The 14,050-nt window shown below is 40.7% G+C and overlaps 1 protein-coding gene across 1 annotated transcript in view; it reads left to right on the plus strand.

Annotated features, from left to right (window-relative positions):
• The window catches only part of CRHBP (corticotropin releasing hormone binding protein), a 45,608-nt gene extending 32,221 nt beyond the window's left edge, over positions 1-13,387 (plus strand). Inside the window, exons 3-7 of the mRNA XM_039857901.1 lie at positions 5,380-5,473; positions 5,797-5,954; positions 7,410-7,620; positions 9,495-9,643; positions 13,217-13,387. Coding sequence (XP_039713835.1) covers positions 5,380-5,473; positions 5,797-5,954; positions 7,410-7,620; positions 9,495-9,643; positions 13,217-13,387 — 783 coding nt within the window. The remainder of the gene's footprint in view (positions 1-5,379; positions 5,474-5,796; positions 5,955-7,409; positions 7,621-9,494; positions 9,644-13,216) is intronic.
• The last annotated feature ends 663 nt before the right edge of the window (positions 13,388-14,050 follow it).

The following is a 14,050-nucleotide window of genomic DNA, read 5'->3' on the forward strand; positions in this document are numbered from 1 at the left end:
GGCTGAGGGAGAAGCAGGCTGGCCTCTGGCAGGGGTCCCATGAAAGTGAGCTAAGAAGGCACCACGGATAGCTAACCACTATCTAGCTTGCATTTTTGCTTACTGTTTTCATTATTTAGAGCTTCTCGTGTCACTCCACACAACTGACAGACTTTTCTCCTTTAGATCTATTCTAAGGCACTAAAAAATGAGACTCTACACTTTATTTCTCTTCCGTCAGAGAAGAGACTGATGTTACATGCCAATGCACGTCACCACTACCTAATGATAAACACACCAACGGCTCTGGACCCGGCTGTACTTTTCCCTTTGATGCGGGCAGTGAAGGATTATTAAATGGCATTTCATTATGATCTATTGGCTAGATGTTAGTCATGGCATATTTTAGAGTAAGCCTGAAGGAAGTCGAGATAACAATGTCATTCCAAAGTCAAGAAAGCCATTGCACAAATATGAACAATCCCCAATCTCCTTTGCAGTTATTGATCTGCCAATGTCTTGCTTTGGCCAGTGCCATCTCACTTTTTGCTGCTAGCCTAGTAATTTTTAAAACCTAAAATATAATTTTTCAAGTTGATTTCCAGGACCGCTGTCTTTGAAGAAGGATTGATTACCCGACTGGATATAGAAGGGTCTTTTTAGTCTAGACTTTGTTTCTGACTCATTGTGATAATCTAGGCAGATCTTTTAATCTCTCTTAGTGCCTCACAACATCACTGTTTGGAAAGCCTTCCTGACAAGTTATCGCTTTCTTATTCCCAGTGTCCTCAAGCTTTAACAGGTGATGTCATTCAACAATCTTCGGTACAGAATCTCTTTGGGCAGTTCCTAATTATCTTCTGTTTCTGCTTTATAACTTCAACTTTCCCCTTCTCTTAATCTTCTCAATTCTACCGCTTTCTACATTTCAGCTTTTCTTTCTGATGCAGCTAAGCCACCATCCATTACGGGGTATAATCTTTAATGGAATCCATTCCTAGCTAGTCTTTTCAAATGCAGTTTTGTAATTATATTAAAACTTAGTTCTCTCTTTTCTAACCATGGCTTTTAAAACCTGTTAATGTTCTAATAGGAAGACATACATTTTAATTTAATAATTATATGAAAAGCATATCCTATGCATACGCTCTTATAAAATTCTCATTAGAAGACTAGCCCTAGTGATAAAGACATACATGATTGGTATAATTTAATAATAGCTACCATTTAAGGCTATTCTCTAACTAAGGCAAGTATAATATTTAATTTCTACCATAATTCCCAGTGTGGACCACATTTTATAGGTGAGAAAACTTATGATCAAAGAGGTCATTGAACCATGGTTTTGTTTTCTTTGTTTGTTTGTTTTTATTCTTTCGAAGATACCCATTATTTTATAAATCCGGCATCCCTTTTTCTGGAAATTACTTCTCCCTTCAACGTCCAATGGCTGTCAAGGGAACAGTCATGTTATGACAAGATCCTAGCCCCTGGCCTCTGAGCCTTTTCCCACAAAATTTTGTGGACTGAGGATTATGAGAACATTGGTTCAGGGTATTTTCATTTGTCAAGTTGTAATTTTAAGGCTTAGGAATTGTTGATGGCTGGTTTACAGCCACAGAGACTGCAAATGCTGGGGGAAGGCACCTGAAATAGAGAGACTGGGAAGCAGCATCCGAGCCTCTCTGCTGCTTGTTTTTTGCCCATGCATTCCTCAAGACATCCCTGTGTCCTGATAATAATCTCCCTTTTTATTTAAGTTCAAATTTGGTACAAGTCACTTGTAACCCCCAAAAGCCTAATGTTTAAGACTGCTGGTCATCTTAACCATAAGAAAAGAAGATGATGCACTGACATCTGAGAGTTTTATTCAAAAACTGGCTTATACTGGTTCCCCAAGTGTCTTCCAAAGCATGGATTGGCAGTATTCTCTGTTGAAGTGAATGACGAAAGAAAACATTTACTATTACAGATAGGGAATACTTAAGGGGGTCTTGGGACCAACCTTCCAAGAGAAAGAGATTTGAGATTATGTAGTCCTCTTTGCTGTGTCTGACACCTCAGTGTATAAGCCGTGACAGACTCCATAAGCATACATTTGGCTGTCACAATCATTTCACAGGCCATATGGGTGATTACAGAGTCCCTCTGCATGCTACTCAGAACTTATCTGTGTAAGCCTCTTTAGTCTCAGCACAACTGAAAAATCTGCTCCCCCCACCCCCTACAATGTTTAGGAATATAATACGGATCTATATTGTGTGGCCACCTAGACCTTCAGGCTTAACACAGGTGACAATTTGCTCTGGGGTTTTGTGAAAGAAAAAATCTTCATCCTACCTGACAAAAAGAAAGTCTTAACCCTACCTAATAATAGTTTAAGTCCTAAAAACAGTGACCAGAGACTGTATTAACGTCAGCATTGGAGAAGTTGTCTCCAAAATACGGAGAGAAACTAAAACTTGTGCAGAGAATGGAGGAGGACATGCATGTCATTCCAACTAACAGACTGATGACTCTGAGTTTACTAAGAATGTATTTCAAAATGCCCAGTCAACTTGTTTGGATGACTAAATCAGTCCATGAAAATAATGTATCTTCAGTGCTTAGACATAGACCTACTTATTGTCCAGAAAGTTTTCTTCCTGTCTAATCCAAATAATACTTCTATTGCTCTCACCCATTTTTCATACTTTTGCTCATGGAGAACGGCTACCTGGTTTCTCTTTGTCCTCCAATTCTACCTTTTAGTTCCCGCCCATAGGTTCTAGTTTCCATCCTTTAGTTACTCTTAATTAAATAAAAACAAAAACAAAAAAAAAACCCTCCTTGCAACAAAATTAACATAGTTTCCACTGACTTAGTAGACATTTGCCAAGCTGGTGAAAATTACACACTAATTCCCCCACAGAGAATTTGGTGGAATCAAGTGCATCCATCTGCTATTATTTGTAGGTTGTTATGTAAAAATGGTTATGCTTGCCCTCCTTCACCCCAGCTTTTCTTGTATGTGGTTCCTCTCTCTCTCTCTCTCTCTCTCTCTCTCTCTCTCTCTCTCTCTCTCTCTCTCTCTCTCTGTGTGTGTGTGTGTGTGTGTGTTTGAGAGAGAGAGAGAGAGAGAGAGAGAGAGAGAGAGAGAGAGAGATATTTAGAGAGAAAGAGAGAAGAAGCACCAGGCAAGCTAGCTAGCAAATTGGAGAAAAACATCTCTGTGGTTATGCTAGTAAAGCTAGGCCCCCAACTGGGACAAGCAGGGGTCTCTAAGCTGAGTGCTGAGCTTTGTTCTGGGAGCCAGCGAAGGCCATGGCTAGGTTGGTGGGAAAGGAGACTGGGCCTGTGGCATTTGTGATGAGTGTGCCTGAGCTTCCCCTCAAGCACAATTAGAGACAGACCTGTAGCTGGCCTGGAGTGTTTCGGCCAAGCAAGTTGGTATTAAATCACTTATTTTCCTCCCCTTTTATCCCTCTCAGGTTTCTTTACACCCTCTCTAAAATTCAGATGTCTAAACAGTCCCAGAAAGGGGAGAAGGTCATGGTGGCCAGTGTTCATGACCTTTAGGCAACCTTCTCTCTCATGCTCTCTGTGTCTGATACTGTTTACAAAGATGGACTGTGGTAGGAAGGCCTCCCGTTTAAACAACTAAGTGGTAGCCCCTTTGGAGATCAGAATTGTTTTAAATATGAAAATATTAAGTTCTGACACCTCTAAGGAAATGGTTGCTCATTTTGAGTATTTATAAACTAAAAATATAACCATTTCTTTGAATTAAAACCCTTTATTATGGTCTCATTATTTGTAATAATTTTAATAACAATGGAAGCTACAGTAGGGCCATGTTTTCTGTCTGGCAGAGATAAACAACATGAAGTTTTCAGGATTTGTAGCTGCCTTGCTTAGCCTATAGATTGGAAAGGGGTGGGAAAGCCAAAAGTGGTGTGTCCCCACATTTCCCACAATTTCGAACATAAGGGAGAAGCAATTCTCTTTTTGTCTAATCAGCAAAGATAAGCTTATACTTAACTTATTTCTGGATCTCTAAGTCATTTGTTTAGCTCTGGAAGTTTGCTGACGAAGAGCTATAATAAAGCTTCTGGGCAGTTCTTTCTATCAGAGTATTAAAGTAATCCAGGTATTTGAAATCATGAAATGGAATGACTTCACGTGGTTCAGATGGATACTAAGGTCATGGCTGCAGTTGTCAGGCCCTAGCGTATGTCCATCGCGTATACATTCAGAGCTCAGCTAAAATCCAGAAGTCCACAGACACCAGAGTTAGCTTCTCATAAAGGAATTGCTTACAAGAAACTGGACCAGGATAAAGCAAAGATTAAGGAACAGAAAGAAAGCTTGAATTACGTTACTGCAATACTCTGTAAAATCAGAATTCAACTTCTGTTCGGCTTCTCTTTCGAGCTGAAAACACCTCAAGTTTCTTACTGAGAGGCATGAGCAATTGCATGAATATTATATTTTCTGACAATTTCCAGCACAAGTCCATCCAAGGTTATGTGACAAGGCTGCATGATAAGGTCATATGTGTTTGGGTATTTTATGCATGTGTGTAATGTTGTCACTTTGCTTTGCAAGACTAGAAACCCCCTGAATAACCATAGAAAAGGATAACTCAGCATTTGGCAGGTCAAGTAAAATGCCTTCCATTATTCTCTACCCCTACCTCATTCTTTCTCCCACACTTTAGTTCACTAAGTTTTAAGAGCCTGAAATCATTCTTGGTGAATGATGCTGACCGCTCTGAAAATTTGGGGCTGAAAGCTAGACCCTCGTCATCACCACGTACGTTGTCACTGAGACAGGGTAACCCATGGTTACTGAGCTCAGATCACTTAAGGGGCAGAGAGCCTTCTCTCTTTGCTGCTTTATAAAAGAGACTCAGCTAAGGGACCCTACCAGATTCCAGCTCTCAGCTTGGGCGAAGGTGTGGAAGCAAAGCCTGAGACCTCGGGAGCAGAACACAATAGCTGCAGAGGCAAGGCCAGCATGTCTCCTTCCTTCAAACTTCAATGTCACTTCATTCTGATCTTTCTGGTGGCTCTAAGAGGGGAAAGCAGGTACCTAGAGGTGAGCGATCCCCGAACTGACCCATCACACCTTCCGGTGCCGTGAGTGTCCAGCCTTGGGGGTGGGCAGACTGCTTGGGTTCTTGCCTTTGTTGGGTTGGCTCTTCCCTGTCTTTTGCGCTGTTATTTCCCTTGCTTTCCTCCAAGACTGGCCTTCCTCTTTGCCTCTTCCTCCTTAGCTCCGGCCGCTGGGGATACCCTGGTCTGACGGAAATGATCCCATCACTTTATTCTCTTTGCTGTGGGGCAGGGAGAGTGCCCTGTTCCTGGTCCCCTTTCCCACCCCTTGAACTTTTCTTGACTGGTCCATTTTCCTTGCCAGCTGCGGCAAGCCGCGGACCACGACCCTTTCCAGTTCTTCAGCGCCAACCTGAAGCGGGAGCTGGCGGAAGAGCAGCTCTACCGCCGCGCTCTGCGTGAGTCGGGGCTGCGGGGCTGGGTCCACCCGCAGCGGCAGCGGGGAGGTGGGGAGGTCGGGGCTCTGAGCTGAGGGCAGGAGGCTCCAGGGCATCGCCTGGAAGGGACTGGCTAGGATTCCCATCGTTAAAGGTCTGTCCTGAGGAGGCACACTGGGGCGAGATGGAGTGATGCGCCCTGGAACGCGGGAGCCTCACAGCCGATGCTGGGAGTTGGGCGCGGGGCGATGCAGACCCGGGAATGGGGAGCGCGGAAAGGGGTGCCCGGGGCCAGCATCGCCGTGGCTGCAGCCTGAGACCCCGTCCCCGCTGCCCTCCCCCAGGGTGCCTGGACATGCTGAGCGTCCAGGGCCAGTTCACCTTCACTGCCGACCGGCCGCAGCTGCACTGCGCTGCCTTCTTCATCAGCGAGCCTGAGGAGTTCATCACTATCCACTATGACCTGGTCTCCATCGACTGTCAGGGCGGGGACTTCCTGAAGGTGAGGCGTCCCACTGAGCAGCCCCAGCTGTGGAGCATGGGAGGGGGGAGTGGGCCCGGATGCTGCACTCAGCGAGGGTTGCCGAGGTTGGGGAGCTGGTGATAATTAGATGCTTCACTTGTGCTGGAATGGGAGGCGCCCTCCAGGACTCCCATGCGACGGGAACCTCCCCCAACCTCAAGATCTAGCCACAACCCGGAAGGACCGGTGCTTCAGATGTTGCAGTGGTTTGAAATCCCCAATGTGCACTCTTGGGGATGGACCCTTCTAAAGGCTTGAAATAGCTTGGTTGAACGCTGAGGCAGATAAATGATACAAACTAGCGCGAGCGCTTGGGTCCACGAAGCAAGAGGATGCTGGTTAGAAGGCCAGCCCAGAAGCTGGCAGATGCTGGTTAGAAGACCAGCTTCACACGTCTGAGGTCTGAGCCCAACTTGCCCCTGCTGGTGCCTCTCTCTGAGGAGCTGTTCCAGGCTCGCAGACGCTGTTTTCAATGCCTGGGTGATCCGATTTTGGAGCAGAAGGGCACAGGCTGCTGGGAGGGTTGCTGAGAGGGAATCTAGTCTGAGGCAGATGGGGTAGGAGGACAAGGCTCCCAGCCTCATAACATTTGCTCTCCCAGTCATTCTCCGTAAGTCTAACAGGTCGGCTGGGGATGGCTGGAGCTCTGCAGTCCAATTAAAAAGATCATGATTAAAACCTTCAAAGTAGAATTATTTTGGAACCTGTCCAACGTGTTAGAAGAGGACTGGTCTGGTAAAGTAATTTGTAGCTGGCGATTTTGCTAATGCAAACTAGGCTGGGCTCGTTAAATTGGTGACCTGTGGTGATTTTGAGTAACGTCAATAGACTCTGACCTTTTATCCAACTGCAAACTTTAACAAGTGAAGGCAAAAAGTCCTCAGTAGCCATTGTTGCCTAAGTGTGGAAGTAGTTCTTGATATTTTAATGTGATAAGAATTTAAAAAATGAAAAAAAAAAATAAAGGGGGGGGAACATATATAACAATTGGCAGGTAGGTAAAGTTGCTGTTCTGGTTTTTTCTTTTGTCTGTTTTTGAGACATTTTGTTCATATTTCAATGAGGAGAAGAAAGAGAGGAACTGAAACCCAAATATTCTTCTGTGGAATTCTTCTGAAGGTGGGATGTGTGGAAAATATGACCAAAATAAAAATAGATATTGTCTGGAGTTTCATTTACCAAGGTGGCTGAAATTATAAAATAAAATTTACTTACTTTGGAAACTTTAATGTTTATTTTTAAAAAGCAATAATTAATTAATAATATTATTTGCAAACCACCCTCATGGTCAAAATATATACAAATGGAAAGCAAGTAGGCTGTCAGTTTCTTATGACTGAAGGCTCATTGCTGGGTAACTTTCCCCCATTTTCAACACACCTGTGACTTCAGTTGATGGAAGCAATCATCTATGTCTGTGTTTTTTGTTGGAAGGTATTTGATGGTTGGATTCTCAAGGGGGAGAAGTTCCCCAGTTCCCAGGATCATCCTATCCCCACAACCGAGAGGTACATAGATTTTTGTGAGAGTGGTCTTAGCAGAAGGAGCATCAGATCTTCCCAGAATGTGGCCATGATCTTCTTCCGGGTCCATGAAGCAGGAAATGGATTCACATTAACTGTAACGACAGATCCCAACCTCTTTCGTGAGTAGGCTCCCTGTCTTCTCAGGCCAAAGGCAGGACTCATGTGTTGGGGGATGGGGGAAGGAGAGGTCTGTCAAATCTGCTTTTCAAAGATAGTACTATTGCACAGACTTAAGAAATTTGAGGTACGGAATGCTATGAATGGAAATTCTTTTATAATTAGAAATGACCTAAAGGGTATTGCTTTTTTTTATTATTATCACAGTTTTTAATTTATTTCCCAGGCTAGGTAGGATACTAATTTATGGTGAATAGAACTCTAAGTTTTTTTCAAACTTTTGGTCTAATCTTCTAAGGCACTACAATGCATTCATTCAGTGGCAAATTTAATCTCTCCAAGTCATTCCACTGATCTGTAATAAGCTTGAGGGAGCAGATATGAAGTTGCAGTCTTAGAGATATTCAGGCAAAGGCTGAAACACTGCATATCTGGGATGCAGTAGATAGATTTCATGCCCTGGGCAGAGGATTGGACCAGAGGACCTCAGTGTCATCTGATTCTGAGCCCCCCAACTCTAATTTAGTTCATTTCTGATGGGTACACACAGAGATGCTAAAAAGCCGAACAATACGGGCCTAAAACACATTATCTTAATCAAAATGAGCTCATTCACACAGTGTAAATATATATATGCCTTACTGTTAAAGTGTACAGCTGAAACTTATTATATTTCATTAACCAATGTCAACATAAAAAAGAAATTAATAATTAATTAATTTAAAGAATGAGTTCATTCAACGCTTGTTTTTTTCCCACATTAAAAGAAAAAATTTTTTTAATCAGAAAAACATAACACTCGTTTTTGGTTGCATGCAATAGTGTTAATATTAACATTTCATGTGCTCAAAAAATGGGGACTTATCTGCCGAAGAATAATTTACTTACTGATCTTTAATTTTTGAAAGAAGCCCCCGCCCCATAAAAAGGCTGATTCTGAGGACTGGAGCAGAATAATTCTGGAGTACAGAGTGAAATGTTTTTCCCATATTTTGTTTGGTTATAAATTAGAAACCTTCTGGAATCATCAAAGAATTTCAGTTCTTTTTGAAATTAAGTGTAATTAAAATTATAGGAAGGAGACAAGAGGTAATTCTGACCTAATCTGATTAATCAGAAACTTTTCTTCCATAACCATCAAAAAAAAAGGTACAAACTCTGATGCTATTAGTTTCATAGCTAGAAGAATAAATTTAAGTCTAGACTTGAGACTCAGACAAAAATTTCAGAAATTCTAGGAAGTAAATTAAACATTAAAATTTATCTTTTAATCAACTTAACACTTAATACTCAACAAATATTTATTAGATGTAAGCCTGCTTTCTATTTTTTCTCAGACTGTTTTGTGACATTTTTATCATTTATTTATTTTGTTATTTAAAAAGTGACATATGGCTCTATAAATTATGAATGAAGTCTTCAGATAGACAGTGTTCGAGTTCTGGCCTCATTAAAGCCTTGATTTTAGGTTTTAAAAAAGTTTAAAACTTCTTTATACTCTTTAAAGCCTTGATTATTCCAGACTCCCAGCTTAAACTTGGACCCTAGTTTACTGAAGTGCTCCTAGAACTTCCTGCAGCTCATATAGTTTGGTTGATTATTAATTTATGTCTGTGATTGTTATAAACAAGGCAGCTCCTTGAGATTAAGATTAGAAGCCCCTTACAGCCAAAGGCATTCTGACAATGTCCATATATCACTGGTGATTTTTATTCCCCAACTCCTTCCAGTCTCTGGGTTGCCTTTGTGATATGTACTCTCTTCAGGGCCACAGGCCCTAGACCATAAATAGGAGCCTAGAATAAGGATAGGGTAAATTTCTATAAAAACTCAGCATATCAAGTACTGAAAAATGTGATTTTGTTTTTCTATAAAGCCTGCAATGTAATTTCCCAGACTCCAAATGGAAGGTTCACCCTGGTAGTTCCACATCAGCATCGAAATTGCAGCTTCTCCATAATTTATCCTGTGGCGATTAAAATATCTGATCTCACCCTAGGACACTTCAATGGCTTGCAGTTAAAGGTGAGTTCCTTACTTGCTTCCAAAACATTTACTAAGGCCACAGCTTCATCAGAACAGAAGTAATCATACAGGCTAAACATGGATATTAGTAAATTGGAGGAGTATGTGCTTCTGTTTGACTATTAAGTCTCAAATGTGTGTGCCTTTGCTGCTTTGACTAAATCCCTCTTCTATTTCCGTTATGCTGCAAGTTGCATACTCAGGTGTCCCTTGTACCAATTTGAATAGTTTTCTTGAGATGTAGAAAATGTTTTCAGTTGGTAAACTTGTGGCATATAATTACAATTGAACTCTCTTGTACTTGCTTCATTTAAAAAAATTCTCTTCTAGCAGAACTTAGTGTGAGTCATCTACACAGCTGTTTTTCTGATTATTGGAATTTTCTTTTGATGTGAAGAAAGTATCTCATTGACTGTGTTATGAAAAAATGCCAACTGTGGCATAAAATATGAAATTGGATTTTTATATTGCAAAATACAGTAAAGTTTTTTTACATTACCTTTAATTCAGTACATTTTGCAACAAATTATTAGCTGAGAGTCTCCATCAACTTGTTTCCCCATGAAATTCTATATGGATTTTAAAATTAATGCTGAGTTTGATCACATTTACTTGCACTGGTAACTTCTTCCCTCTGAGTCATCCTCATTTCCTTTTACTTTCTCATATGTCTAGGTTGAGATAGCACATGTATTTTCTGGCATCAAAGACAGTCATAGTTTCTAATCAGACAGTTTTCAGAGAAAACCAAATAAATAGGATCAGGAGTGAGAAAAGGAGTATGTCTAATTTCCTTTAAGTCCTAAATTCAGTGCTATTTTGTTGTTGTTGTTATTGTTGGACCTGAGTGGAAGAATAATTCTTTGATAAAGACCAGGATAAGTGGGTATCTCTGGCATAGCCTCATTAGCTTGAGATTGTTCGTATGTCCTTCCTGATGAATAGTATAGAAGATGGCATGTATGGTAGAAGATTGGGGGATCTACACTTTAGTTATTGTGGGCTATGAGGAGTAATCTTAGTGTTTCCTCTTTAAAAAATTTAGAGTCTGAAAAAAAAAATTCGAAGTCTGCAGTGTTCTAGGCATCTATTTCTGTACAAAATATTTTTTGAGTGCTTACCATGTGCAAGGCACTATTATAGATGCTCGGAATTAGCAATGAACAAAACAGATCCTGCTCATGTGGACCTTGCATTCTAATGGGATGAGATAGTAAAAATGTAATGTACTTCAACTAGTGGTGAGTGCCTTACAAAAAATGAAGTGGAGTGATGTGATAGTGACTGGGACAAGGGAGCAAAAGTAAGGGCGAGGAGCTCCTTTGCTATTTTGTTGTTGGTGATAAGGTGGTCAGGAAAGAAATGTCCTGAGAAGGAGACATTTAAAGTGAGACTTGAGTGATAGATAAGAAGGAGCCAACAGCCTCAGGAAGAGTTGGGAACAGAGAGAAGTAGTGCAGAGGCTCAGAGGCAGGAATGGGCTTGCTGGGTTCCATAAATGGAAAGAAGGAAAAGTAGAGGTGGAGTAGTGATATGAGAGAGCATCAGGGAGGGAGATGGGCAGGGCCAAGGTGTGGAGAGCTCAACAGGTCTTATTAAGGAGTCTGAGTTTATTCTAAGTGCAGTGGGAAACCACTGAAGAGCTTCAGGCAGGAAAGTGACGTAACCCATTTGCTTATGCTCAGGTGGGGTGAAGGTAATTGGGAATTGCTGATGTCATGACAAAATTAACTAACAAAATCAAAGAGGGGAGAAATAGGTTTACCCAAAGGCCATTCTGGCTTCCATGTGGTAAATTGACTATAGGGGCCTAAGTTGTGCAAAGAGTGCACCTGGGGGGCCGTTGCCACAGTCTAGACAAGAAACAATAGTGGCTTAGTCTAGGGAGGTACAACCTCAACAAAGAAATCTAAGGAATCACTGTTGAACTGAACTCCAGAGAGGTCCGTATACAACTCAGTTTCTGCCATTGGTTATAAGAATAGCTGAGAGGTTTGGGAAAAAGAGAGAAAAGTCATCGAACACCAAGAAATAGGTCTATTCGACTTCCTTGTTTCTTTGTTTTGTTCTCATTTTGACTTCTGCTTCTTCCTATCTCCTTTATTCCCCATTTCTCCCTCCTGAGCCTGCCTTTTCCCCTTCACCACTTCCTGCTGAAATTTAGAACTTATAGAACCACGTGGAAAATTTAGTCCTAAGAGGTGCTCCCCTTGGACATTCTCTACTCATGAAAAAGACAATTAATTTTTTTTTCCCTTCACCCTAAATGGCTTATTCAACTCTTCATACAAGAACATAAGCCCTGTACACCGAGGGGCTAATTAACCCTCCACTTCATCATTTGATGAAATTATGCACAAAGCATGTAGCATAGAACCAAACACATTAGGTGCTTTAAAAATGTGTCCCCACCTGCTCACTTTCATTAGCTAGTTACTGTTATAATATTTTCTAAATTATTGATTAGTTCTAGTTGCATTTCAGTGTCTTCTAAATGTTTGCATGTGTGTGTTTGTTTATATAACATTCACTATTTTAGATCTGGGTCCTTATGTACTAAGGTCTGTCTGGTTAAACTCTGAGCACCTTACCACACTCCACTAGGTCTACATGCCTTAATAAAGAAGAAGACCACAGAGAAAAACAGCTATATCATTTGTGGGGGACAGTACAAAATAAAAATGTGAGAACCCTTATTTAAAAATTATTAAGAATTTCAAGACTAGGCCCTTGTAAGCATGGGCCCTGCGTGGCAGCACAGGTGGCATGCACATGAGGCCAGCCTTGATTACAGGAGATGGGTGTCCCAAAGGGCAATATTTGGGACTAAGAGGGGTTCCTTTGTTTGTGTGGGAAAGTGAAACACAGGAATTGCTGTGGATGAGACAGTGAGGAAAGGAGGAAGGGCAGCAGAAAAAGGTGGTTGCAATGAATCATATAAAGTTTTAGACTAGATTCTTGTTTTGAGTAGTTTGAAATAAATTTTAGTTAGAAAGATAAACACAGTGATAACTCTAGCTAACTTGAGCCCCAAAATAGGATTCTCTTCTTTCTTTGATATTCTTGTAACTAATCTAAATCCTTATCAGCAGAAATTATAAAGATTATCTCAATAGCGGAAAAATTTCTTTGTAAAGAAGAGGAAAAGACATGGGTTGAAGAAAAAACTGATGTGAAAGCCCTATTCATAAAAACTCTAACTGCATGTATTAAGAAATTCAAATAATTTTGTATGTATGTCCAAATGATTTAAAAAGCAAAGCATTTTCAGATTCAATTTTTATATATCTTATATGGAGTTTACAGATTCCCATGTTATCATTCCAGTCCTGGAGCTTATAAAGAAATGCAAACACATTTAAAAATGATTACTCAACTGATTTAGAAAAGCACTTCTTCTTATTATTTTTTTCTTTTAAATGTCTTTTAATTTCCAGAGTCCTGGATGCTGAATTAAGTGGCACTGCCAGGAAGTCTAAGGCTGGTTGATGAATTTACCAGCTTGCCATTTGTCAAATGGTTTCTCTCCTATAATTGATTTACTTATCCTTCCCTGTTGCTTGATTCTCTCAGAAACCCTCAGCAGGTTGTGGGGGAAAAGGAGACTTTGTGGAGCTGCTGGGAGGAACTGGATTGGACCCTTCCAAGATGATGCCTTTCGCTGACCTCTGCTATCCTTTTCATGGCCCTGGTGAGATGTCTCTTCAATTATTATTTATGTTCCTATCAAGATTATTTTCTTAAGTAAAACACCTTAATTTTTTGTACATGGGAAGGCAACTTCTACCAAAAAAAAAAAACCAAAACCCCTTCAATTTTGCACATTGAGCTGTTGTGAGGACCTTACATTTGAGCCTATGTACAGTATCAAGAATGCATTACTAAAATAACTGACATTGGGAGAGAAACCTATGAAATAACAATGATACACGTTTAAGGTTGGCTGTAAGTAAAGCTATGAAAATGACAAAGCTTTTTTGTTGTGTGCTCTTTCCATCTTCTTGAAGGTCCCTGCTTTCATCTGCTAGATACTAAAGGGTTTGTTTACTAAAACTATGGTTCACATAGGAGATATATCATCAATTAGTAATGGTATGATAATGAAGTACCATCTAAACTTTTCCATATATACATATATGTGTATGTAATACTTAGTAAATAAATTCAAAAGTAGTGTGCTTTATTAGAAATTCTCAGAACTGCTGAATGTCCCCAACTTCTAGCAGCAAAACCAGCCTCTGAAAGACCGCTGTGGGGTCCAGGAAGGGGGTGAGAATCGCTCACCTCATGACCAAATTAATTAACAAAGTCCAAGGGGGAAGCAGAAGATTGCATTAAACATTTCTATAAGCACCACTCCCATATCTGTAGTTTAGATGCAGGAATCAGAGATTATCTTTAAATAGA

Source organism: Pteropus medius, unplaced genomic scaffold, assembly GCF_902729225.1.
Source record: "Pteropus medius unplaced genomic scaffold, Ma_sr-lr_union100, whole genome shotgun sequence".
NCBI classification, from domain to species: domain Eukaryota; kingdom Metazoa; phylum Chordata; class Mammalia; order Chiroptera; family Pteropodidae; genus Pteropus; species Pteropus medius.